General features: G+C 39.6%; 1 protein-coding gene across 10 annotated transcripts in view; it reads right to left on the bottom strand.

The window, feature by feature from the left end:
- ANKS1B (ankyrin repeat and sterile alpha motif domain containing 1B) overlaps positions 1 to 24,617 on the bottom strand; it is a 1,294,913-nt gene that overhangs the window by 72,054 nt on the left and 1,198,242 nt on the right. For 2 of the 10 annotated variants that reach the window (XM_028830278.2, XM_028830264.2), the window contains one exon: positions 3,644 to 3,715. The exons of the other annotated variants lie outside the window; for them this stretch is intronic. In XM_028830278.2, coding sequence (XP_028686111.1) covers positions 3,644 to 3,715 — 72 coding nt within the window. The remainder of the gene's footprint in view (positions 1 to 3,643; positions 3,716 to 24,617) is intronic. 10 annotated transcript variants of the gene reach the window in all.

The following is a 24,617-nucleotide window of genomic DNA, read 5'->3' on the forward strand; positions in this document are numbered from 1 at the left end:
TTCAAACATTGCTTCAGTTCAAATATTGTTAAATTCCCTATGGGGACTGAATCTACCTTTCTGGAAAGAGACACTGAATTTTATCATATTTAGTGCTATTTCCAGAAATTCGTTTTGAAACAGAAGGAAAAGTGTTCTTAAGATTGAATTTATTAGAAAATAATTTCTTTTCTGCCTGGAAATTAATCAACTTCTCTCCCTGCCCCTGCCTATTTTTTTTTTTTTTTTTAAACTTAGATCTAAAAATATTTAGAGGACTCAATTTGTAGATGTTAATTCTTCTTTTTGGAATTAATTTAATGGGAATGGATGGACTCCAACAACTGGACTTAACATTACACTGTTGTAAAGGACAGGTATGACCTTGGCCCTTGGCTGGGATTCAGCTTTACCTGGTTGACTGCCAGTAAGAACAAAAGAGTTCAGAGAACAAGGGTGCCTTAGGTCTCAACCCTCCTGGAGGCTGAATTACAGCAGGAATGAGCTATGGAGGAATTAGGTAGAGTAGTTACTATATGGAACGGAAGAAGAGGTCGAAAAAGAAATAAAGATTTTTGCCTCATACATAAAATCATTTTGAACTATAAAACCTAGTGTTGGGTCTTGTCGACTAGTACATTCATGTCTACATAATACTTGCATCTCCTTAGGCAAATATTTTTAAATTTAGTAATATTCCACTTAAGAATGCTTATTAAATATTAAATAACAGACCTAAGAAGTCTTTGGCCTCAATAATGGTTTATAATCAAAGTTTATCTTTAATGAAAAGTAGACCTAAACACAGCTAACAATGCAATATTTAATTAGAATAACAAAATGAAGTAGGAAAAGTTTAGGGTAGAATTCTGTCATATTTTGAATTATTATTGACACAGTAGTCTTTGAAAGGATTCCTTAAGTAATTATAAATGAGAAATTAAAATGATTCAAGGTACTCCTAATAAATGTCTTCAGGCTATCCCTTTGGCACTTAAAATATTTACAGAAAATCTTTCCTTTAGGTTCATGTATTTGAATGATCTTAATATGCCAAGAATTTTGTCATGGCTTAAAACTTCATTTATTTGGTATTTATTATTATTTTTTAGATGTATGCTTAAGGCCTTTTCTTTTTTTTTTAATAAGCACACTAAAGAACATCAATTAAACAGAGGAAAATGTACATCATTAGCTCTCTTCTTCAAACTCAAATAAAAACTAAACTGTTAACATAAAGAAAAAAACAATTTGAGATTAGAATTTTAAATGGAGAATTGATTCTGTTTAACACGTGTTTGCAACTGCCAGCTACAAATTCATAGTCTGGGTGAGTTTGAAGGACTATAATTGGACCACATCTAATATAATGTAATTAAATTAAACATTCTCTTATACCAACAACTGAAAAATACAAAAGCATCAATGGAATTTAGTTAAAAAACAAAAAATGTCACAAAAGTCTATAGAGAGATTTTTACTGGATGGCAGATTCCAAATTGCAGCTTTTAAACTTTGCATTATTTCAACAGCTGGTAAATAGCTGCAAATTTTAAGTTCACATGCACTGGATGCCTATGGCAAATTCTAAAACAAATCGTATCAGGTAGCTCTCTCCCTCCAAAAGGGAAACTGAATATTACATATTCTATATGCTCTGAGAACACAAAGGAAAAACCTTCTCTATGTTATTTTCTGTCTTTTTTTTTTTTTTTTCCGAGATGGAGTCTCTTGTCACCCAGGTTGGAGTGCGATGGCACAATCTGGGCTCACTGCAACCTCCACTTCCTAGGTTCCAGTGATCCTCCTGCCTCAGTCTCCCAAGTGGCTGCGATTATAGGCATATGCCACCACACCTGGCTAACTTTTGTATATTTAGTAGAAACAGGGTTTCACCATGTTGGCTGGGCTGGTCTCGAACTCCTGGCCTCAAGTGATCTACCCGCCTCGGCCTCCCAAAATGCTGAGATTATAGGCATGAGCCACTGGACTAGGCCTTTACGTTATTTTCTTCTTAAGGAAAAAGTTTCCTAAGGATGTCAGTAGATAATTAAAAGCCATGCTTACAACTTAGTTTTCTAACATTAATAGAAAAGTATGGCATTTTCCAAGCCTTGTATTATTCTTTAAAAATTTTTAAAATTAGGATTTAATTGATTTTTAAAAATAGAACCTTTAAAATCTTTTCTATGAGGACTGCTCCCACCTACTTGCTTGTAAATTTAGATCTGAATATTAACAAACATTATTCTCAATTTCTTCAGAACACTTAATGAAAAACTAAAATGATTTTAAAGGACAATTATTGTTTTAAGGTTTTACTTTCAATGATTCTGACAAATTTCAGAGATGGGCTACCCAAACCTACATAAGATACATGTGATTACATTTACTTTCTGTAATCTCTAAGGCTTTGAAGAATGCTATACACAGCTCTATGCTTATAAATATGCATACATATATTTGAATGTGAATGTAAGGAAAAGGCTTCCTATAAACATTCACACACATATGAAAGCAGGATGTTGTAGTTATTCTTTCAAAAAATCTTCAAGAATGAAGAATGCTAGTTTGATCAAATGCAGTTGGTTATACTGAATTTGTTCCTTTAGATGAAAAAGAGCAGAGATGGCCACTTATGAACACATAAAAGCTCTGATTAGCATTTATGAGTTCAAGAGGAACTGCTGGGTCACGTGAACACCAGTACCAGGCAATGTATAGACACCACGGTCCTCAAGAGCCAGAAGTCCCATGCATAGGAGGACATATGTGCCTGATGCAGCATCCCAAAAGGCACTTCACAAAAATGCCTGTGGCATCCCTTCACATGCCGCCCCAAGAATTCTGCTCAGTGATTCTCAACCAAGTGTCTCAACTTCTCAGACAGCAGGCTATCCAATGGGAGAAATTCGAAAGGGTGTGCAAATAGAACAGTATTTTAAAATACAGAACATAAAACCCCAAACATTTAAATGTTTATTTTCCAAATAGAAATAAACTTTTTCTAAAGTATGCAAAGGTGAAATATGAACATTTGAAAATTACACAGCTCAGAGTAAAATGGGTCACAATTTCATACAATTTGCAAAGATCAATTCAGTACTGTCAAATGGAAAAAGGCTGAGAACCACTTTGTAGCTGTAACCGTGCCTCTCCCAGCTCGCCTCCCCCCACATTTGCATCAAATATATACAGAATAACATGCAAATCATACTCAGAAATTTCTCACAAGTAAAGCACATGAATCTTTGAGAATCATTAGACACAAAGGGTTGGAGAGTCCATGAATATGGGGAAGTACAAAATGGGGAGGAATAATGCTGATATATACATGTGTGTATATATATATCAATTTACCCATTTCTTTTTCCTGTAAAAGCAAGTTAACACAGACGCCTGGAATGAAAGCCAAAACTCACATGGGACATATTTTAACCATAGACTTTAAAACCAAGTATGTTTCTTTTTTAGGACAATGTTTGCACATCAACTCATCACAAGGCACAGTAAATGAATTATAATAGACAAAGAGTCTCAGAGTCACCAGACATTACAAATTTTCTGCATTACCAGGACACAGTACCTATAGCTGTTGACAACACTGTGCAACACAGTACATAGCGCAAGTTCAGGAGAAGAAAAGAACCATTTGTAACCTTACATTATGAACCTGATGGATCGCTGAGAAAGGAAATCCTGCGTTCTGATTCGTCCATATTTCACAGACAGACGACTGCTGATATAAACAGAAAACTATCTTATCTTGTCAATATTTAAAACATGGTAGCTACCAAGGTAGCATCCAGGAAGGAAAAGAGGAAAATAACAAAATGCAAAGAATCACATTAAAAAAAAACCTCAAAAAATGTTTTAGGGTGCTCAAGGTTTAATAATTGACTTCCAAGTCATTCTTTTTGCTTTAAAACATTTTGAGTTGACCGAAAAAAATCATTTATGCATTTATGCAAGGAAAGTTACCAATAAATTCATGCCTTAGAAAAAAGCAAACTGTATTTTATATTTGCCGGAAAACCAGAAATACCTTCCCCCTTCAGGTCACTACTTTCAGAGGATAAATATTTTTATCAACTTCAAGAAAAACAAGAAAAAACCTTTAATACAGGTCCAACATTTTTATTTTCTTATCTTCAATGACCAAGAGTAAACAGTGTAATAAAATGACTTTTCCTGATTTGGTCATTGCTCTATTTGATAAACCTAGAAGACATTTATGCCTCCAGAGTTCTTATGGGCAAAACTCTGTAGTTAACGAAGGAAGATGTGTCAGCTTGCTACCCAGCACTGGAGGAGCGAAGGAGGTGGCAGGAAGGAGGCTGGGGCAGGGAAGAACTGAAGTCAGGGAAATTCAGTTCTGTTCCTCAAGCAGAAACCCTTGGGAATAGCAGTTGTGAGTCTAATGATTCAGCTCCATGATTCTGGCTCTCCCGCACACCATTAATAAGATAAAGTAGTAATGTTTGCTCAGAACCAAACACCAAACCAACCAGCATCCCTTCCCAGGAGTTAGAGCAGAAATCTTCAAATAGACCGACTGAGCTCTTGGCTCGACTATCCCAAGTTCTGTTCCCAAATTTCATCTTTCTAAAACACACTGTGAAATTAAATCACAGAAAATGGCAGAGCATGTAAACTTATTCAGCAAGCTCTGAGCATCTTCAGCATTCACAAACAGCCCGTACAAAGATCACTGAAGGAAGAAGGCAAGCACATAACCACAATATGGTTAAGAGACCCAGCAAAGAACTGTATCATCAGCAAACAAGTGATAGAAAAGAAAGCTTATCCCTAGCTAAAAGTTTCTTCACCCCAGAAACGCTCACCAGCAATTTAATACCTCTCTCTCTAGTTACAACTGCATCTCCATACACTCCTACACCTTTGCTTTCCATGTCTTCTGTTAACCAGAGGCTGGCTAGGGATGGACTGTCAGGAAGATGGCCTTCTGTTCAGGAAGTTAGATCCCCAGGGTCTGTCCAAAGGCACTTCCAAACACCTTTCACTTAAACCAGCTCTGCTATCCTCAGTTCCCTCTCTAAACTCCATGCTATTTTATACATCCATAGGGGGTTCTTCCTCTTCTTACCTTTCTAGCGAATTCAGTCTTGGACCCATCCACTCTGTTGGCCTTGTCTCCAAGAGCTGTCATCTGATTTGAATGTACTAACTCCATGCTTTAGCTGGACTATCATCTTAAGTGACATCCTCATCCACTCCTGAGCAAATTCTTTACACAAATCACATCTTCTACAACTTTCATACATTTCTCGTGTTAATCTAATGCTAGAAGTGCTTCTAGCACTTCCAGTGCTAAATAATCCAGAGACCACCTGTCATCTGATAGATGAAGACACAGACATTTAAAGAGGTGAAGTGGCTTGCTCAGGTCACACAGGTGAGTGGCACAATATGTCAGCCTACTGGGATGGCCAAGAAGGAGTGTGAGCCTGGTACTGATGTCACCAGAAGGCAGAGGGTCGCTCTAGCTATATACGGCCTGGTTCTACTGACCCTGAAATGAATAGAAACTAAAAATAAAATTCTAAGCCCCCTCATAGACTGCCAAGGGGACCCCAGAAAAACCTTAAAATTGAGTTTCTGACCGTGATGGGATGGGAGGTGAGACAAGCCTCATTATACCTCCTTTCTTTCATGATTTAGACAAAACAACTGGTAGGAATTAATGTTAAAATAGAGATCATAAGAGTGACAGAACAGTCTCCTTGTGGCAATAAGATACTGAATTATCAACAGGACCCAAGGCCACGCCAGGCAAAGGTTAAATCACGTACCCCTACACCTAAAGAATAAACTACGTTCCAACTGCCACAAGCTTTTTCTTTTTGTCTAGCAGCTAAACAGGCACTGGCCTTAAGAGAAGCAATATTTAAACAATTTGCAGCTCCACCAGATGCTGACTGGGCCTCAGCCCCTGCTCCACCAACCATAACTACAGCTGGACAAGTGATTGATTCAGTAACTTTATCCAAATAAGATCACTGACCGTGGACTAGTTCTGGTTGGTCTACAGAGATTGCACACTTGTGTGCCTTCATGTCCTGAAAAGCCCTTCTGATGTATAGGGCTAACTGTAATACATCTACATGTTAAGTCTCCAACCCAAAGTGAACATAGGTCACATGTTACATGCATGTTTGTTGAATACACGTGTGTCAGGACTACCTTCATGAATATTCACAGCTCTTGTAACACGTTGAATATACGCATTTAGCTAACCTGTTCAGCGTAAATCTTCTACTCTAAGCCCTTCCCCTTTGAAGAACCTGTCTCTGGGGTCTTGGTTGGAGGTGCTTCCCAGCCTGTGGGAGGGCTACCTTGCAGGCTGTAACCTTTAGAAGAAATAAAGTCTCCTCTCCTTTACTAAATTCATATATATATATTTAAGTTAACACGAGTATATCTAAATGCAATCAGTTCATGGAACAGTCTTAACTGTACTGGGGTTCAAACACCAAAAAGTTGTTTTAGGTTATTTTAGTTACTCCCAAAGGGGCCATGCCCAGTCTGCCTGCCTGATGGGCACCAGGCCATTCAACCTTTCGGGCAGACTGCGTAACTTCCTGGTCACTTTGAGTCATGAAGACTCCATTTTGTATGAAATCCAAACTCATATCCGATTCAAACTTTTCCCTCCCTCATCATGTGCCAGTCTTGGGGCTTAAAAAGCCCGGGGTGGGTAAGAGAAGCTTGCTCTGCACTTTGACTTCTCCTAGGAGAGGGCAGGTGTCATGGTCTACCTCGGATGTTCCCTGCCCCAAGCTCTACCTAGTTCATGTGTTTAGTTGGGGAGGAAGAAACAGGAAAAGGACGAGGTCCCTTTCTTGTCTGGCTGTTTCTCTGGCAGCCGCTACTGCTGTTCAGCTAACGTTAACATAGTCTCCCATGTGCTCTGCTTAGCAGCTGCTCCAACCTAGGTTTTCCTGTGTCCCCATGTGAGTTCTTGGGAGGGCTCTTCTAGGGTAGAGGGCAGTTCCCCCCACTGCACAGTTCCTGGTGGCAGAAATCTGGCTCTGGCTTGACTTCTTCCAACTCCCACTCAGCCCTCCTAGGACACATATATGCCCTTTGAGGGGAACCCAGGGGGACAAACATAACCTCAGCCCCCTTCTGCACAGCCATGTGGCCCACATGACATGGACACATCCTTGTCACACAGAACAGTAGAAGGGCGGGCTGCTCTGTGAACACTCCCCCTCTCTGCCAGGGCATCTCTCCCCAGGACTCTCTGTGTCAGCTCTGTAGGTGCTATGTGACCTGCCTGCCAGAAGTCCAGTTACGGATACCAAGGCCAGTTTTCCCTCCTAGCAGGCACCCCCAAGCCAGATGTACACTCCTCCTGAACCCCTTCTCACCAGGACTGGAGAGCATGGGAATGCACTCTGTCTCCTCTCTCATGGGAAAGGAGGAAAAGCCTTAGTTCTTTCCACAGGACTCAGACAATTCTCTGTCCTTCTCCAGCACTAACTAATGTCCCGCCTATGTGGACACGTAGCTGACCGGGAACAAGAGACTGATTCAGTAACTTTATTCAAATAAGATCACTTACTTGGATCTTTCTTGAGGCAGGATTCACACTGCCTCCTTGTAAACCCCAAAGTAGGTGTCTGGCTCCATGATTGACAGCTTTCTTTTTAGAGCATGCAGTGCTTACTTAGTATGTACAGGAAAATTCTCACTTAGCATCCTGGGGATAGACCTTCCAATAGTGAATAGATCTTTCGCTACTCACAGAAATTTACCAGAGTTAAGAAGGGAAAAGAGGATCCCATGCCATACTTATTTCATTAAAAAAAAATCATATAAAATTTTTCTCAATGAAGACTAAAGAACCCACCCCTAGTCATATGCACTGAGAGTTCACATATGGCTTATGTAAATTTTTTAGATGCTATAATAAATATTTTCTATTTATAAGCTATGTTTTAAATTTAGAGAAAGTAAAACCTCTATAATTTCTAATACCGTCATGCACAATATAACGATGTTTCAGTTAATGACAGACTGCATATGCTACAGGGGTCTCATAAGACTACAATACCATATTTTTACTGTACCTTTTGTGGGGGTTGGAAGAAGTAAAGCTAGAGCCAGATTTAGGTATGTTTAGATACACAAATACTCCCCATTGTGTTACAATCACCTACAGTATTCAGCACAGTAACATGCCGTACAGGTTAGTAGGAGCAATAGGCTAGATCATAGACAGCCTAGCTGTGTAGTAGGTGACACCATCTCACATTAGGTAAATACACACTATGACGTTTACATGACAAAATCACCTAACAATGCATTTCTCAGAATGTATCCCCATCATTAGGTTATGCATGACTGTCATCCTGTCAGTGCAAATGGTAAAAAGTCAGAATTTAAAAGAGTTTAAACTAAAAGCAGTTAATTGTGTTTGAGTTGTGAAAATTATTATTTTATATTTTTTGACACAGAGTCTCTGCTCTGTTGCCCAGGCTAGGGTGCAGTGGCGCGATCCTGGCTTGCTGCAAACTCCGCTTCCTGGGTTCCAGTGATTCTTGTGCCTCAGCCACTCGCGTAGCTGTGACTACAGGCATGTGCCACCATACCCAGCTAATTTTTATATTTTTAGTAGATATGGGGTTTTACCATGTTGCCCAGGCTGGTCTCGAACTCCTGACCTCAAGTGATCCACCCACCTTAGCCTCCCAAAGTGCTAGGATGAAAATTATTTTTTTTTAAAAACTGATGCATTCCAGATACCACAGTAGTTTTGTGAGCAATAAATAATTTGTCAGACTCACAGAGTAAGCAACTTAAGGCGGACCTGTTGTAACTGGTGCATTCATAATATGAAATGGCTCTTCTCCTAGACATAGGGTTATTATACTGTGTGCTGGAATTAATTTTTTAAATGCAAGAGTTTCCAGAGTAGAAATTAATTATGTTTATGAAAATAACATTTCAGGGTACAACATGTATTGAAGTACTGAGTTTTGAAAAGTTTTGAGAAAGAAATATAATATCAGCCATAAAATTTCATCTGGGGCCCAAATGCCTAGAAAAGTAGTGAGTTAAGTTTTTTTCTTTTTTTTTTTTGAGATGGAGTCTTGTTCTGTCACCCAGGCTGGAGTGCAGTGGTGCAACCATGGTTCACTGCAGACTGGACCTTCCAGGCTTAAGTGATTCTCTCACTTCAGCCTCATCACTTCACCCAGTTAATTTTTTTTTTTCTAAATGTGTAGAGACAAGGTCTTGCTATGTTGCTCAGGCTGGTCTTGAACTCCTGGGCTCAAGTGATCTGCCTGCCTCGGCCTCCCAAAGTGCTAGGATTACAGTTGTGAGCCACTGTGCCTAGTCTTAAATTTAAGTTTTTTTTTTTTTTTGGAGGCATTGGAAATGGGGTCTTGCTCTGTCACCTAGGCTGGAGTACGGGGCACAATCTTGGCTCACTGCAACCACCGCCTCCTGGGTTCAAGTGATTCTCATGCCTCAACCTCCTGTGTAGCTGGGATCAGAGGTGTGAACCACCTCACCTGGTTAATTTTTGTTATTTTTGATAGAGACAGGTTTCACCATGTTGGCCAGGCTTTTGCATTTGTTAAGTTGGCCTCAAGTGATCCACCCACCTTGGCCTCCCAAAGTGCTGGGATTACAGGCGTGAGTCACCTCACCTGGCCAAATTAAACTCTATTTTTTTTTCTTTTTGTTTGTTTGTTTTTGAGACAGAGTCTTGCTCTGTCGCCCAGGCTAGAGTGCAGTGGTGTGGTCTTGGCTCACTACAACCTCTGCCTCCCAGGTTCAAGTGATTCTCCTGCCTCAACCTCTTGAGTAGCTGGCATTACAGGCACCTGCCACCATGTCTGGCTGATTTTTGTGTTTTTAGTAGAGACAGGGCTTCGCCATGTTGGACAGGCTGGTCTTGAACTCCTGACCTCAGGTGATTCGCCTGCCTTGGCCTCCCAAAGTGCTGGGATTGCAGGCATGAGCCACCGCACCTGGCCGTAATTAAGTTTTACAATGTCTTAATCTGTGAAGAAGAAGAAGAATAGTACGTGACCTACTTATTTCACCAAGTTATTGTGCAGCTCATGTTTAGCTTCAAGAGACAGGAAACTTCTTCACAGCTAAATGTTTAGGGCTTGGAACACAGACGGAACACATATTTACCGAATGAATGGAATCATATAACACATTCAAAAGGCCTTGGTAAATGGCAAAGCATTATGCAAACGTTAGTCACTACCGTTACTCATTATCATTTTTAACTGGTCTACTCTATTGGTGCCGCTTGTGCCTTTCATAAACTATGTCACTGCCAACACACTTCCGGTTAATTGTACCAGAAACTGCAGACTTCCTGTTGGAAGAGTCCTCATATTTCCTGATAAAGGCAGAAAAGGGCTGCCAACTTGCTGAAGAGAGAAGGAACATTTGTCATTAGCGCACCTAGGTGTCAAAAGGCTGCTTGTAGAGCCTGGAAACAGTTCCATGAAATAATGTTAATCGCCCCTTTGCAATTTCATTTGCCTATTTTCTCTCAATCCCTGTCATATATATTGCAAAGTCTCATTTAGTTTTTCTGAACCTGAATTACTATGAAACCCAAACAAATAAGGGTAAATAAGGATAGACTTACAACTGAGATATTACTAATAATTTAATGTTTACTTCTTTGATGGTGAAGTCAACACACATTTGAAGGTATATAATTTTATCTTCAGTTCAGAATTCTCTCTTAGCTCTGGAAATTTTTTCTTAAAATGCAATGCATGTCTCACTTTCGTTACCATCTTGTACCTTGGGTTACCATGACTTCAGCTCAGAAAATACAACACAGTTGCATTCAAATCTAATCACAAAATAAAAAGAATATAACCAATGTCCAAAGTTTTCCTCCTAAAGGTGGACTTCCTTTTTGCTCAATTGCTAGCAATCCAGTAATTTACAATAAATTATCTCTCTTTCATTATGGTTTGTCCTCTTTCCCGGAGCATTTTCAAAAATTGCTATAACATCTTCCAACAAAAGCAAACAAACTTCTTCCCTTGCCCCAATATCACCCTCAGTTTCCTGCTCAATTACTCTAATCTTTAAGCAAAACTCCCTGAGAAGGGTCTAGATGGTCTCCACTTTCTCTTTTCCTGTCCTCATCTGAGCCCACTCTACTGAAACAATTTTCTATTTTCCTTGACCTATGGGACACCCTTGATCACTCCTCCATTCCTCAGCCTCTTTGGCTGCTTCCTGTTATCTGAACATCCCTGTAGTGTTAGTCCTCAATCTTCCCTTCCTTCTTGGCTATACTAGGTGGTCTCTTCCAGCTGTGACTCCCACATTCGTATCTCCAGCCCAGACTTCTTCCCTAAATTCAAGACTCAGACACCCAGCTGCCTGCTTGATGTTTCTCCTTTCGCATTTATTAAGTCAGCTCAACCTTAAATTAAATGCCAGAGACCAAGCTCCTGATGACCTCACCTCCTTGTAAGCTTCCTTATTTCGGCAAATTTTAGCTCTTTTTTTCCAGTTCCTCAGGTTCATAATGCTGGAGCTCTACTTTCTCTTATATCTCACATTCAATCCAGCAGCAAAGCCTATTGAATCTACTTCTAAAATCTTCTCACCATCCTGTCACTACTTGCTCCAAGCTACTCCCTTTTCTCATTTGATTGATTTCATTGGCTTCTTACCGGTCTCACTGCTGTCATCTTTGCCCCCTAAGTATCTCTTCTCAGTACGAGAGCCAAAATGACCCATCTAAAATGAAAGCCAGGTCATTCCACTCAGCTCCATTCAACACAGAAGATAATTCAAAGTCCTAACAATGACCTGCAAGGTTCTCCATTCTCTGGTACCCACACTGTTCTACCTCCCTACCCTCCTTTCCTACCCATCTTCCTCTTGCTCTCTGGGTTCTTGACAGCAAAGCACATTCTTGCCTCATAGCCTCTGCATTTGCTTCTCTTTCTGCCTGAAATGTTCTCCCTCCGGCTACTATAGGCCTAGCTAGCTCCCTCACTTCCTTCAAGTTTTATTCTAATGTCACTTTTTCAGAGAAGCCTTCCCCAGACACCCTAGCATATTACATCCAAATTAAGTCTGTGCTTTCCACTCTGTAAAAGAATTATTCTTTCAAGCAGAAATTATTTATTTATTTATTTGTTTGTTTTTGAGACAGGGTCTCACTGTCACCCATGGAGTGCAATGGCACGATCTTGGCTCACTGCAACCTCCACCTGCTAGGTTCAAATGATTCTTGTGCCTCAGCCTCCCAAGTAGCTGGGATTACAGGTGTGCACCACCACATCTGGCTAATTTTTGTATTTTCAGTAGAGATGGGGTTTCACCATGTTGGCCAGGTCTCGGACGCCTGGCCTCATGGGATCCTCTCACCTCGGCCTCCCAAAATACTGGGTTTACAGGTGTGAGCCACCGCACTTGGCCTCAAGCAGAAATTTAAAATGTAAAAAATGTTTGGTGCATAAGAACCTCTCTCCGTCACCCTGATATTCATGCAAAAGTAGTTACTGGTCATCTACTGTGTGCAAGGCCTGGGTCACAAAGTGAGTATGGATCAGTCTCGCTTTTAATCAACGTCTGTGGAATGAAAATTGCTTTTTCCACGAACAGAACCAGTAGTAAACTGGGACTGACAGCTGATGGTAGGTCTCAGAGCAGAGCAAGTAGATGACAGCTCCATCAACTCGATAACCCCTATTAAGCCCTGGAAACCTTCTGGGAGTCTGCTGATATTATATAGCTAGTCTAATAAAGAAACTTTTATGAATAGAGCCCTCCAGTCAGATTCTACCAGAGATGAAATTTTCTGCCGTGTTCTAGCCCTGAAAAAAAAGAAAAAAACACTTTTTCTCTGTTTCTCCCTTATGTTTGTCATAATACTTTCAACACTTCAGGGTATTCAGAAATTGACCAGAAAGAAACCAACAAGAAATATGAAAATTTCAGAGTGAAAGCTAAAGGAATAATGAAGTGCATTCCTTCTTCTGGATGATAGTGCTTCTAAAAGAAAATGAAAACAAACTTGAAGAGCAAACAAAACAGCTTCAAAGGCAGAAAAAAAAAGGGCGTCCCAACAAAGGAAGCCTTGGCCAATAGCCAGCAAACTCAGTGGCTCCTTGAGCAGAGTCTGGCATGAAATGAGACCTGTCAAAGGATGCAGTCAAACAAATTCAGTGCAGTCAAGGGGTAAGGCACCAAACACCTCATATGCATATTTTCTTTCAGCAGTGACAGCCCCACAGTTGCTTCGTCCATGGACATTAACTGAACCCTGCCTAGAAAATCAGAAAATTAGAGCCTTTTGTTTCTCATGAGTTACCCAGAGGCTGTAGGCCAGCATCTGATTACCTCTTCCTTCCCACCATTGGAGACAGAGGAACACTCCTCCTTCTCACTTCTTGAGTGAGTTCTGAGATAAATACTCAGTCCTGTAACAACTGCAAGTGATTTAGATTCTTCTCTGCAACCACACTGTCAGCTTCTCAAGTTCCCTGTCTGTGTCTATTTATTTCTAGTTCTAAAGTGTGAAAGTTTTATGCATGCACCCCATTGGGTCTTTTTATAAAGGGTCTCAGCTGAACTATTTCATTTGCAGGAAATGCTGGAGTCAAGAAAATGCTGCTTCCTGCCATTTCTCCATCTTTCTGAAGGGCAGTCTTTCCAAAACTTCATGATCGTGACCTTCCCCTGTGCCTATGGGGAAGATTTTTGGACAGATCAGTTATCACCTGCTGGGAAGGAAAAGCCAAGCCAACAGTTGTTTCTCTAACAACATCTGCATGGGTGACCCATGATTGCTGGAGTCAGCATTAATCAACCTACCAAGAGTGGGAGGAAGTAAACAACACATTTGGTTCCATCTAAGTCCACTGGCATGATATAAATTCTAACACTGTCTTCCCAAGTTTAACTTTCCCTCCCTTCCCTTTCCCATTCCTCTCCAGTCTCCCTCGCTCCCTCCTTCCTTCCTTCCTCCCTCCCTCCTTCCTTCCTTCCTCCCTTCCTCCTTTCCTCCCTTCCTCTCTTCCTCCCTCCCTCCCTTAACTCTAATTCTGGGACTGATATCGCATAAAAGAAGTCCTCAGCTACTAAAGTAGGAGAGTAGGAGAGAACTATAGGCTTATGATATTCCTGTTATTCATTTGTAGAGATAATATATAACCTGTATTCCCTAATATGACAGTTGTAGCCCTAAATGGCATTACACAATTGTCTATGAAATCTCCTTACAAGAAAAAAATAGAGCAGGGAAAAAAAATGAGCACTGCCTGTACAATCCAGCTTTCATTGTGCAGCTCCCCAGGTTCCAGGGATGTTGCAAGGAATTTAAGTCAATTGGGATCATGCTGTTTATAGCAATATGGGCTGTTTTACTTGTTATCCCTCAAAGTCTGGATGCTATCAAATATTTTTCAGGACCACTAAAAAGCAGAACATTAATAACTAATTCAGAAAAGCAGTGATCAACTTTTTATCATAACATGAATGACTGAAAAAAAACTAGATTTTGCAAAGTAATGTTGTTCTTTGTAACATCTCTTTACAATATACATTACATCCCTTTCTTGCAAACAGAGGTTGTCATTTCCTTTACTTAAATTCATTTATTAACTGGAGGCCAAATGTTTGTTTCCTGCTTCTGATAGAAAAGATGTATTGGGAAGAGTCATTTATTCAATGATGTTTATTGAGACCCCAGCATTTCTTCATTTTATCCTTGTGAAAAATATGAAAAAACAAAGCGCAGTTGAACAATCCTCTTGAATGATGCCAAGCTAAGAGGTCTCTAGTAGAAAGCTACACAGTTTTTTTTTTTCAGTTCTACTTTATTCAACACTTCACTCAATACATTGATGGATGACTTCAAAGGTTTGTTGTTTTGAGGTAAGCTTCTTAAAATGAGTACATTACATAGTTGAAAAGGATCACTGATATACTGAGTAGCAACTAAGTCTTAGAAAGGTCTTGATAGACTAGGATTATTGAATGAGTAACTTGATAAAACTGCTTTATCTGGAAAAGGATAATGTAAATCCAGCGCTGCTGAGAAAGGAGGCATAGTTCATGGCTATTGATAAAGGCTGGGAAATTTTCATGAAGAAAAGCTCAGTAAGAATGAATGATATGTCAATGTTGATCTGCCCAGAGCTGGGGAACCAGGATGCTATACGGCCCACATCCCCCTTATCACATGGGATTGGCAAAGAGCTGGAGACATTTAACATAGTGAGGGGAAGATATCGAATTGTCTTCAGTCTTAAAAAACTCTTCCCAGCAAAAGGGAGCAGATGCATTCTTAGTTGTTTCAGAAGATATCATGAACTATATAGGAGTTATAGGGAGGCTTATTTCAATTCAATTCAATATAAGTTAAAAGTTATATCAACTAGACCTTTTCCAATCATGGGGCTGCCTCACAAAGAGCAGGCCAGATTTCCAGTGACAAGTTTAGGCAGAAACTTGTGGCTGTCTGTAAGGATGTATTCGAACGGGTGCCTGCATCAATTAAGAGACTACATATATTTTCTGGCCCCTTTTCATCCTAAAAGTCTCTGCTTTTCTTTAACAGTACAGTTGGTTATCTGTATTCTCAGTTCTGCATTCTTCTGACTGCACAGAAGAATCTTCTAGCTATTAATGCATATAGAGAAAAGCAAGTTATCACATATTTTGTGATCCTGCATTCAAACCTCATTAAAATAGAGGCGCGTACAGCAAGGAGGTCACGTCATTTCACAATGGTTTACATGAAGCAATTGTTTACTATCTCTGATTTGTAAAGAACGAAAAATTGGATGTCAGGAGCAAAGGATTTTCTTCAAATACAATGTTTATCCATGCTACTTTAGAGGTTTAATTCTCTACTGAAGTTGCATTTACATAAGGTATTAGATATTCTTAATAGGATTTTTCAAGGAACTCAAAATACTGCATTGGAGCCTTTGGGGCTTTGGACTTTCTAGAATGTCTCATGTCTGCTAGTTCCCAGTTTGCAGAGATAATATAGGGTGTTCATCAACACTGTGGTTCACATGATGGCTGTGAAGCTAGGCTGTTTGCATTGGAATCCTGGTTCTATACTTTGCAATTTTTGTGGCCGTGGGCAAGCCACATAAATGCTCCATGCCTCAATTTCCTCCTTATAAAGTTGTACTAATCAGTGCTGGCTCTGACGATGATGATGATGAACCACCAGGTCTAAGCTAGACAGATGATAATCTATTGTTCCAGGCAGTATATTTCCCTAAAAAACTGGAGACCATCCCAATTTGTGTCCAATCGGATATGTTGTAGAGCCCTGTGGTTTTATGATGCCTATAGCCTTACGTAAAGTAATTTGGTCAACAGAATTTACAGAGTGTTTATTTTAGAGGAATTAAAAAATGACTGCGGAAGAGTCAGGCATTGCCCCCACATAGCCAACATACTACTTTACCAAAAAAGCAGCAAACATTTAAAAATGAAATATAATGAAATATTTTGAAATACACTAACTCATAAACATCCTTTAATTTTTAAAAGTATTTAAGTATGGATATCATCCATAATTCCTTTTCCAAAGAGCACCAGTGTTAACTAGGTTATAACATGAATAGGAGCTTCTTGGACAGTGTTTGCATTCATAAAAACCATGATTTCCAAGTCAGTGAAGAGGTATTAGTTTGGGCTTACAAGATGGAAAACAGAAACAGTTTTGTAAGATGTAGCTAAATATGAGATTTACTTTAAAATGCATTTACTCCCAGATGCAGTTGAGAAAGCATAATGTAGAAGAAAAAGAAGTTATCTTAAAATAACAACAATAATTTCTAAAACAACCCAAACGTATAGTTTCAGAGTTTGTAAAATACTTCGAAAAAATACCATTTTATTTGTGCCTCATAACAGTGGTGTGAGGTGGGCATTAACCTCAGTCTAGGAAGAGAAAACTAAGGCTCTGTGTAGCTAAGAAGCTTGTCCAAGGTTACAGAGGTAACAGATATCAGAGATGGGATTTTTCACTCTGGTCTCGGTTCTTCAAATCTGGCATTCTAACAAAGCTCATCAAATTAAGTATGAACAAATGAAATCAATACTCATCTGATATAGCAATTTTCCATCAGACAGTCTCAGAATTCCAAAGTCAGAGTGGATTTATTCAGCTGCCCATTATTGCTATTTCTGCTGGCTTAGAAACCAGCCCCTCTTCTAGTAGCAGCGGCCTGGCTGTTCATGGGAGCAGGTGCCTCCTTACTCCTCAGTCCACATGGTTCAGATGGAGCTAAAACCACCCCTGGTGTGGGACCTTTGTCTTGCTAATCAATCTGTCTCTCTCTCTCTCTTTCTCTCTCTCTCTCTCTCTCTCTCACACACACACACACACACACACACACACACACACACACCCCTTTGTAATTAGCTCAGGGAAGGACACTTGATCCAAACGAGGCTCACTTGAACTGATGGAACACAATACTGAGAATTTTTCTTTTTTGAGACAGAGTCTCGCTGTTTCTCAGGCTGGAGTGCAGTGGTGTGACCTTGCTCCCCGTGAAGTCTGCCTCCTGGGTTCAAGCAGTTCTCATGCCTCAGCCTCCCAAGTAGCTGGGATTACACGCACCCATCACCATGCCTAGTTAATCTTTGTAGTTTTAGTAGATATGGGGTTTTGCCACGTTGCCCAGCCTGGTCTTGAACTCCTGGCCTCAAGTGATCCACCGGCCTCAGCCTCCCAAATTGCTAAGATTACAGGCATGAGCCACCATGCCTGGCCTGGGACTCTTTTTTTTTGACACTGTTGGAAAGATAGGTTCTCTTTCTTGTAACTTCAAGTTAAAGAGCAATTTGGCTTGAAACTCTCCACATGTAGAGGAAGGCTGTTTGGGAAAAGAGCCAACACAGAGAACAGCAGAGCCAAGAGATGGAGAGCCAGAGAGCAATGCAGCAAAACAGCACCTGGATCCAGGACTCCTGCCCTTTTCTGCTTAAGCCATCCTGAGTTGCAATTTTTGTTACTTACATGCATCTGGAGAAGTCCTTGCTGATAAATTACTTTAGGCCTATACATACAGAATTAACTGAGACACGGCCGCACAAACAGCCCTATTTCCACTAGATGTTAAAAAACCTTCTTTTACTTTTTTTACCACTGGAAAAAGAAAGGGAAGAAGGAGAAGGAGAATAAGAATCAGAGAATTCTCCTACCCTTGAAAATTTAGCAAGGGCAGATTATAACAGCAAAAACTGACCTGTGGACCCAAGAACTGGACTGCATGTAATAAGAAACATTTTGAACATTTAACAAGTGGAAAAATAACCTGCTGGGCCTCTTTGTGAACAAGTTGCTCAATGTTGACAAGCCTAAGGCACTACTAAATATCACAAGGTCAATTCCACTGAAATAGGGTTTTTATATACTGTCAGACTTTTTGTTTAGTTTTTTTGAAAACAGAATATTTTCTATTGATATCTTCTTTTTCTTTTTTTAAAAATCCATGGTCTGGTTTTAATTGGAAACAGTACCCTTGGTTAAGCACCAGCACATGGAGACAAGGTGGAGACATGGGAGCTTCTCTAGCAAAATGACTGGAGGTGTTTAGGGCTGACGGGGGTCTATGAGAATCAACTCTGGCTAATTTGCCTTCTTGATGAACTTGATGGGGAAGAAAATAATCTAGACCTGTAAGATGAGTATCAAAGCCAGAAAAAGAATCCGAGTGATTCTCCCACTTCTTCCAATTATTTCTTTTTTAACACTGAAGTACAGTATACACAAGACACCAATCATACTGACATTAGTGTGGCCTAAAAGACACTCATCATACTGGAATTTCTAATCCCAAAGTTGTGTCAGATAGAGGAGGGTGTATTTGCTAAAAGAAAATTAACTGACCATATTAAAAAAAAAGGTATACAATACATCAGGTTTAAATTCCAAGTATGGAAGCACGGTTTTCCACTTTTGTGTTGGTCATAGCTGGCTAGTGGTCTAGAGTTCTTGACTTGAAACAGGGCACAGGTATCATCAACATTCCAGATGATCTCTGAAGCTGGGGTGTCAGCTTGTCAACCTGACGAGCTGCCAAGTTGGAAGCTCCTGATGGAAGAGCTTACTGAGTGCATTTTTGACCTTCTTTTTTGGTTATGTATGATCTGTCTGTGCTTAAGTATTAAGAGCTGCTCTTTAGACCTTCATGGAAGGAAACGTTGAAATCGTGGACAAGCTGAGCCTTTCTGAGTAGTGGCTATGTGATGAAAATCTAAATTAAATACTAGGCATTAACTTATGGACATTAAACACAAAATCTGATGTGACGCAGTAATAGGAAAACTTGTTTAGTTTGGGGGAAAAAAACCACTTTCTTTTCTTTTCTTTGAGACAGAGTCTCCCTCTGTCACCCAGGCTGGAGTGCAGTGGCACCATCTCAGCTCACTGCAACCTCTGCCTCCAGAGTTCAAGCGATTCTCCTGTCTCAGCTATCCTGTCTCAGCTGGTACTACAGGCATCCACCATCATGCCCGGCTAACTTTTTTTTTTTTAATTGCTTTTTGAGTTTGTGGCACTGTGACTAGCCCAAGAATAATGCCTACGGTCTGTCTTCTCTATACCGTGACTGAAAGTGAACATCATTTCTAAAGTACTCTTAGGAGTACAGCTGTATTAATGACTTAACTATGCAGAGCTTCCAGCTAACTTTTGAATTTTCAGTAGAGATGGGGTTTCGCCAGGTTGGCCAGGCTGGTTCCAAACTCCTGGCCTCAAGTGATCCGCCCGCCTTGGCCTCCCAAAGTGCTGGGATTACAGGCATGAGCCACCGTGCCCAGCCAAAAAAGCCACTTTCTAAAATGCTGTTCCTTTCAACATAGTTGTGCTATTTTCTGAAAACTGATTCCATAAATTCCAATAAAGCCAGAGCAGTCGGTAGAATCTCTAGGAACAACAGGCCTATTCTCTCAGGAAAAGTATATAAAGGAGAAGTTACTGTCCTGCTTCTTTCCCAGACATGGCAAAGTGTTTGCCTCATGGCTTTCTGGGATATCCATGCTTTTAAAGCTAACAGTGCTGTGCACAATATATTTCAATAAAGTTCCAAATTTCATTTAAAGAAAAAAAAAGCCCTCTGACTTGATATTTTATCTAACAGTGTTACAATAATAACGTGTTATTACCATATGATATTTTTTGTTACAATTTTGTAATCTGAATTGGTAGAGAAAGATGGCATCCATCCTCTGCTTTCCCTGGCTTTGAGATCATTCTACCCGGATCCCTCTGCATCGCTCCTAGGCAGATGATGTGTTTACACAATTAAAATAATAAAAGAAAAATGCAAATTCCATTCTTAATCTACATGCTAAATATGGGTAACATTGAAACAAAAGATGGTCTTTATAGAATGCTACAACCACCAGAGCACTTGCCCTTCAACTCTTTGTCATCAATTGGCCTACAATGAGTAGAGACCTTTGAATTAGGGACAGACAGATGATGTGTCTGAACTGATAGTCATATCTGTCTATATAGTGCTTTCCAGTTTAGAATATGCTTTCATATAAATTATCTGATACATACAGCCTGAGAAGCAGACATCATCCACATTTTAAAGACAAAAAAATTGAAATTCAGAGTCACCACACAACTTGGTCCAGGTCACACAGCCAGAAAGAAACCAAATCAGAATTCCAACTGAAGAAGCCACGAAGGAAACAGCATCGACTATTTGGAGAAACACCACAAGCGAGAACTTGTTTATAGACAGAGTTAACCCCACACCTACCTACAAAGCTTTTCACAAACATGGGAGACAGGCAGCGTTCTGACACACTGTGCAGGGTCTCTGCTGAAGGATCAACAAATAACCAGGGTAGTTTTGCATTTAAAGATTTCATGGTGTTAACCATGAGCTGATTCAATCAGTTTCCATTAAACTACTGTGATTTTATCTTCTGCTTGCTGTGCCTACACAAATGGAATCTATTACAGCACATGGGAAACAAGAATTTGCTGAACTGTTTTAAAAATATTTTATATCATTTGAATACAGAGGCAGGCACAGGGCATCAGGGACTACAGAGGTACAAGGATAGGGTTAGGCAGGCCAGGGCTTGAGTCCCAGCTCTGCCATTTACCAGCTGTGAGGCCAAGCACTCACCCTGCTTGGCACATGTACACATAGGCTCTTGTGAGGATTAAATAAGATACTGCATGTGCAATCCCAGGCATGAACCTGGTCACAGCAGGGCTTCTGTATGGCTCAGCTTCTACTTCCTTTCCTTTAATAGTATCAAAACAACAAACATTGGAAGAATGAAAATGTAATATACAAAATGCTTTCAAATAGAGAAGTAATTGATCTAGTTGTATTTATTAATACTATTTAGATTGAGAAATATTAAGCTTGCAACTGAATTAATTTTCTAATAATTTAGAAAAAGTTTTTAGTGCCCTAGGTAATACTGTTTTTTTGTAATCTTAGACAAGAGCATTCAGAACATAAAGACTTTAAATTATACACTATTCTCACTAATATTTAAGCTAAAGTTTATGCAAATATATGCATTTCTTTTACTGTTGAGAAGCCTTTGTTGTGTGAAAATACAAGTACTATTTCATTTTCTCATATGTATTTCTGTAAATGGAAGCCTTCTATAAATGGCTTAACTTGCAGCATTTGGAAACTGTTTTTTTTTTTTTTTTTTTGCCTGAGTTTGGAGAATGTGGACTTAACCTTATTAATTCCATCACTCTCTTATTGTTCATTTTAAGCGTACTTAGACTTCTAAATATCATTCAAGAAAACTTCTGAAGATTGCAATTAGGTCTTAAATACTGAAAATATTTTCCTCCTTTGGATATATTTTCCATTTACTATCTCATTTCCACATAACTCAGAATTAAAAGCTGATCTGCCAGGTGCTGTATGCACATGAATAGTGTGTTGGACACCTTGTTTGTGCTAAAATGAGATAACAGATGTCAAAGTACTTTGAGAATTTAAAATCACTATGCCCATTACGGTATAATTATACAAATGTGAATGCAACATTTATTTATTAGGGGTATGGAAATGGAGGAATGTTTCAGAACTTTTGGGCTAATGAGTCCAGTTTAGAATTACAGGCTGGAGAAGCTATGTCTTCAACATGATAGGAAACCCATCATTCAGATGTATTTCTATCATTACATTCAGTTCATGCTGAACTCAATTTTGTTTCTTGCATATTCATTTAAAATAATTTGATGCCAGAGTATTGCTTATAACAGAATAATAGCAAACAATACTCACAATATTTGCAAAACCTCTGTATTCCAAGACAGGTATTTTAAATATTGTTTCAAATTGAAAACAATCAATTAAACACCATTCTAGCGTTTTATTTTAAATATCTGCCAACAAATTTGACAGGTAAAATGGACATTAAATTGATCTCAATTTAACTTTAAGCATTGGTTTTCCAAGTTAAGCAAAGCACTTCCAAACATCTGGTAAGCAGACCTCAAGAAGGCAAAACTCCTGTGAATTACTGCAGCCACCAGGAACTTAAGGTTTCTGGCCTAGGGCTAGAATTCCAAATCACTCTAGTGGTAGCTCAGTTAAACTTGAAGTAGAGGGGTTTCTAAGAACATAAATGTGTCCTGGTGATTTTCTCTCAACTGCATTCTTCTTTCTTTTGGTAGGTAAGAAAGAAAGACTGAAGGTGGACTTTTCCATTTTAGTGGGAAACGGACTGGTTAGGCAAGCATTAACCAAGCTACAGTAAGCTTCTTGGGAGAAACCCCTTGGGAAAGAACTGTAGGAATGGAGCTCCAGGTTGGAAGGAGGTATAACTGGCTGCTTGCTTGCAAGAATTTTAATTGCTAATTCAAGTCTTTAGGAAGACCCAACTTGATTGCCTAAACACAAAACTTTAGGGGAAAAAGTATGGTCTAGAGAGATATGACAGGTTTTTAAAAAAGTAAATAAATTTCAAAAAGTATTACAGCAAATGACCAAAAATAAGATAGAATAATAATAAAGAAAACCCATCAGTTGAGTGGCTGACTGGTGGAAAAGTCACATAAATTGAATTGGTCAACAACAAAATGACTGAGTATTTCATATTTCGACAGGTTAAAGCACTATTTTTTAAGAGGTATGCATTCATTGCTCCATGGGTTTTGGCCTTGCCAGACTAGTGATCATGCTCAAAACTGCAATTAACATCACCCAAAGAGCTGCAGTTCCAGAATCCCTTTTTCTTATTGATCAGATTCATGTGGTGTCATCTCCTATTTTCTCTGCAGCAGAAGTGCTGTATTGAACAGCAGGCTTTTAGAAAGCTTCTAATAAGCTCCCGGTTGCTGATGGAGCCTGTGTCTCTAGCAGTCACTCGATCATCGTTAGTACTCCACGTGAGGGGAATGCATGCGTGCACAGGTGCTCTCGTTCACCATGTCCCATCAGCCTGCTTATCTCACTCTGCTTTCTGCTTTTGGGCTTTTCTCACCTTGCCAGATAAAAGCCCATACCATTTTCCCAAGGCTAAGACAATTCTTGTAAGGGATGCATTTCTGATTGGAGTGACTCGTTAAAAGATTTGTGCTATTTGATACTACTGCCCCTGCTTGCGAACCTCAGGCAGCATGTAAGGGTGTAGTCTTGCTAGGTCACCTCTGAGTGTTTATACATAGGTTGAAGGGTAAGTCCTCTTAAAAAAAACTCCTGCAGTATATGGAGAAATTTCATAAATTATGCGAGCAGCTGAGAGAGGTAATTCTGTTATACTGAGGTTGACACAGTCAATAATAGCTAATGCTCATTCAAGAACTATCCTCCCTTACCCAGGGAAGAAATGGGCTCAGAAAAGACCCAGTTCATATTAATACATAAAGACTACATGGCTCAAGGTTAAAACAAACCACATCTCTGACATGTTGTCATTAAGGAAATTTAACCACATATGTGATTCGAAAATATAATAAGTAACAGGAAATAAATGAAAAGTTTGGGGGGAAAAAAGCTTTCAGAGGCCCTATTTAAAAGAGCATCAGTGAAAACAGTAATAAAAATTAAAAGACAATACCTAGCAACAGAGAAAGAGAAAATTATTCTTATCTTGTTTCTCCTGTATTTTCCATCCCCTTTCAATAAAAGATTCTCCATAATCCCAGCATTGCCATTTCCTGCACAAATAACCCAGAGAACATTTCAAAATTAAAGGAGCTGAAAGAAGACACAGTATCCCAGGCCTTCTCTCCCCAAGGCAACTGCAGGCAGAATAGCCATGGTTTCCAGAACATTCTCTTCACATTTGTCTCTCGTGAGCTGCAGCATACAATGTTTACCAGTGGCTTTAAAAATAAAATCTCACTAAACAGTTGAGAAAAATATTTAACAACCAAGGCAAAGCAATTACAGTCAAATTTTCACCTCAAGATTCCCATCTTAGGTGTGGGAGGCAGAGAGAAGACTCCTGCACATCAGTCTGAACCTAGAATGAGGATGAAAAGAGTTGATTCTGCCGATAGTTGACAACAAATCCATATTTTTGCATCTCAGGGCAAAATGCGGAGCTACCCGCCCATCTGAATGTGCATTAAGAACAGCGCCACTGTTCGGTTAAGGCTGACTCAAGTTTCTAAGCAGCAA

Source organism: Macaca mulatta, chromosome 11 (genome assembly GCF_049350105.2).
Source record: "Macaca mulatta isolate MMU2019108-1 chromosome 11, T2T-MMU8v2.0, whole genome shotgun sequence".
NCBI lineage: Eukaryota > Metazoa > Chordata > Mammalia > Primates > Cercopithecidae > Macaca > Macaca mulatta.